General features: G+C 51.8%; 1 protein-coding gene across 1 annotated transcript in view; it reads left to right on the top strand.

The window, feature by feature from the left end:
* LOC107693476 (nuclear pore complex protein Nup54-like) overlaps positions 1-1,594 on the top strand; it is a 10,785-nt gene that overhangs the window by 3,222 nt on the left and 5,969 nt on the right. The window contains exon 3 of the mRNA XM_016492880.1: positions 1,309-1,422. Coding sequence (XP_016348366.1) covers positions 1,309-1,422 — 114 coding nt within the window. The remainder of the gene's footprint in view (positions 1-1,308; positions 1,423-1,594) is intronic.

Here is a 1,594-nt window from a genome sequence, read left to right as displayed (position 1 = left end):
TGTGTGTGTGTATGAGAGAGTGTGTGTGTGTGTGAGAGTGTGTGTATGTATGTATGTATGAGAGAGAGTGTGTGTGTGTGTGTGTGAGAGAGTGTGTGTATGTATGTATGAGAGAGAGTGTGTATGTATGTATGAGAGAGAGTGTGTGTGTGTGTGTGAGTGGGTGAGTGAGAGAGAGAGAGAGTGTGTGTGAGTGAGTGTGAGAGAGAGAGAGTGTGTGTGTGAGTGGGTGAGTGAGTGTGAGAGAGAGAGTGAGTGTGTGTGAGTGAGTGGGTGAGTGAGTGTGAGAGAGAGAGTGTGTGGGTGAGTGAGTGTGAGAGAGAGTGTGTGTGTGAGTGGGAGAGAGTGTGTGTGTGAGTGGGTGTGTGAGTGGGAGAGAGAGTGTGTGTGTGAGTGGGTGAGTGAGTGGGTGAGTGAGTGTGAGAGAGAGAGAGAGAGAGTGTGTGTGTGTGTGTGTGTGAGTGTGAGTGGGTGTGAGAGTGTGTGTGTGTGTGTGAGTGTGTGAGAGAGAGTGTGAGAGAGAGTGGGTGAGTGAGTGTGAGAGAGAGAGAGAGAGAGTGTGTGTGTGTGTGTGTGTGAGTGTGAGTGGGTGTGAGAGTGTGTGTGTGTGTGTGAGTGTGTGAGAGAGAGTGTGAGAGAGAGTGGGTGAGTGAGTGTGAGAGAGAGAGAGAGAGAGTGTGTGTGTGTGTGTGTGTGAGTGTGAGTGGGTGTGAGAGTGTGTGTGTGTGTGTGAGTGTGTGAGAGAGAGTGTGAGAGAGAGTGGGTGAGTGAGTGTGAGAGAGAGAGAGAGAGAGTGTGTGTGTGTGTGTGTGTGAGTGTGAGTGGGTGTGAGAGTGTGTGTGTGTGTGTGAGTGTGTGAGAGAGAGTGTGAGAGAGAGTGGGTGAGTGAGTGTGAGAGAGAGAGAGAGAGAGTGTGTGTGTGTGTGTGTGTGAGTGTGAGTGGGTGTGAGAGTGTGTGTGTGTGTGTGAGTGTGTGAGAGAGAGTGTGAGAGAGAGTGGGTGAGTGAGTGTGAGAGAGAGAGAGAGAGAGTGTGTGTGTGTGTGTGTGTGTGTGAGTGTGAGTGGGTGAGTGAGTGTGAGAGAGAGTGTGTGTGTGGGTGTGAGTGTGAGTGGGTGAGTGAGTGGGTGAGTGAGTGTGAGAGAGAGAGAGAGTGTGTGTGTGTGTGTGTGTGAGTGGGTGAGTGAGTGAGTGAGTGTGAGAGAGAGAGAGAGAGTGTGTGTGAGTGAGTGTGTGCAGTGAGTCTCCAGTGTCTCTAACACACTGCAGTTGTTTTTAACTCTCGCCTGTGTGTGTGTGTGTCTCGTCAGGATTTGGCTCTCTGGCCCCCAGCGGTGGCCCCACTGCGCCTGTTAGTTTTGGGGGCTTCGGTTTGGGCCCCGTGGCCCCTGTGCTCAGTTTTGGCAGTAGCCTCAGTGGAGCAGGTAGATGAGTGCGAGAGGTCAAAGGTCATGTCACTCATGATCAGCTCACATCACGCGCTCATTCGTGTGTGTGTTTAGCGTGTCAGTGATGCTCTGGTCATGTGATCAAACCTGCTCTGTCCATCACGCATGTTCAGCATGTCCATCTCTGTTCTGTGTCCACGTCTGTCCT

Source organism: Sinocyclocheilus anshuiensis, unplaced genomic scaffold (genome assembly GCF_001515605.1).
Source record: "Sinocyclocheilus anshuiensis isolate Anshui unplaced genomic scaffold, SAMN03320099.WGS_v1.1 scaffold1582, whole genome shotgun sequence".
Taxonomy (NCBI): Eukaryota; Metazoa; Chordata; class Actinopteri; order Cypriniformes; family Cyprinidae; genus Sinocyclocheilus; species Sinocyclocheilus anshuiensis.
The sequence above is the reverse complement of the archived record's forward strand: the minus strand, read 5'-3'. Positions and strand labels throughout refer to the sequence as shown.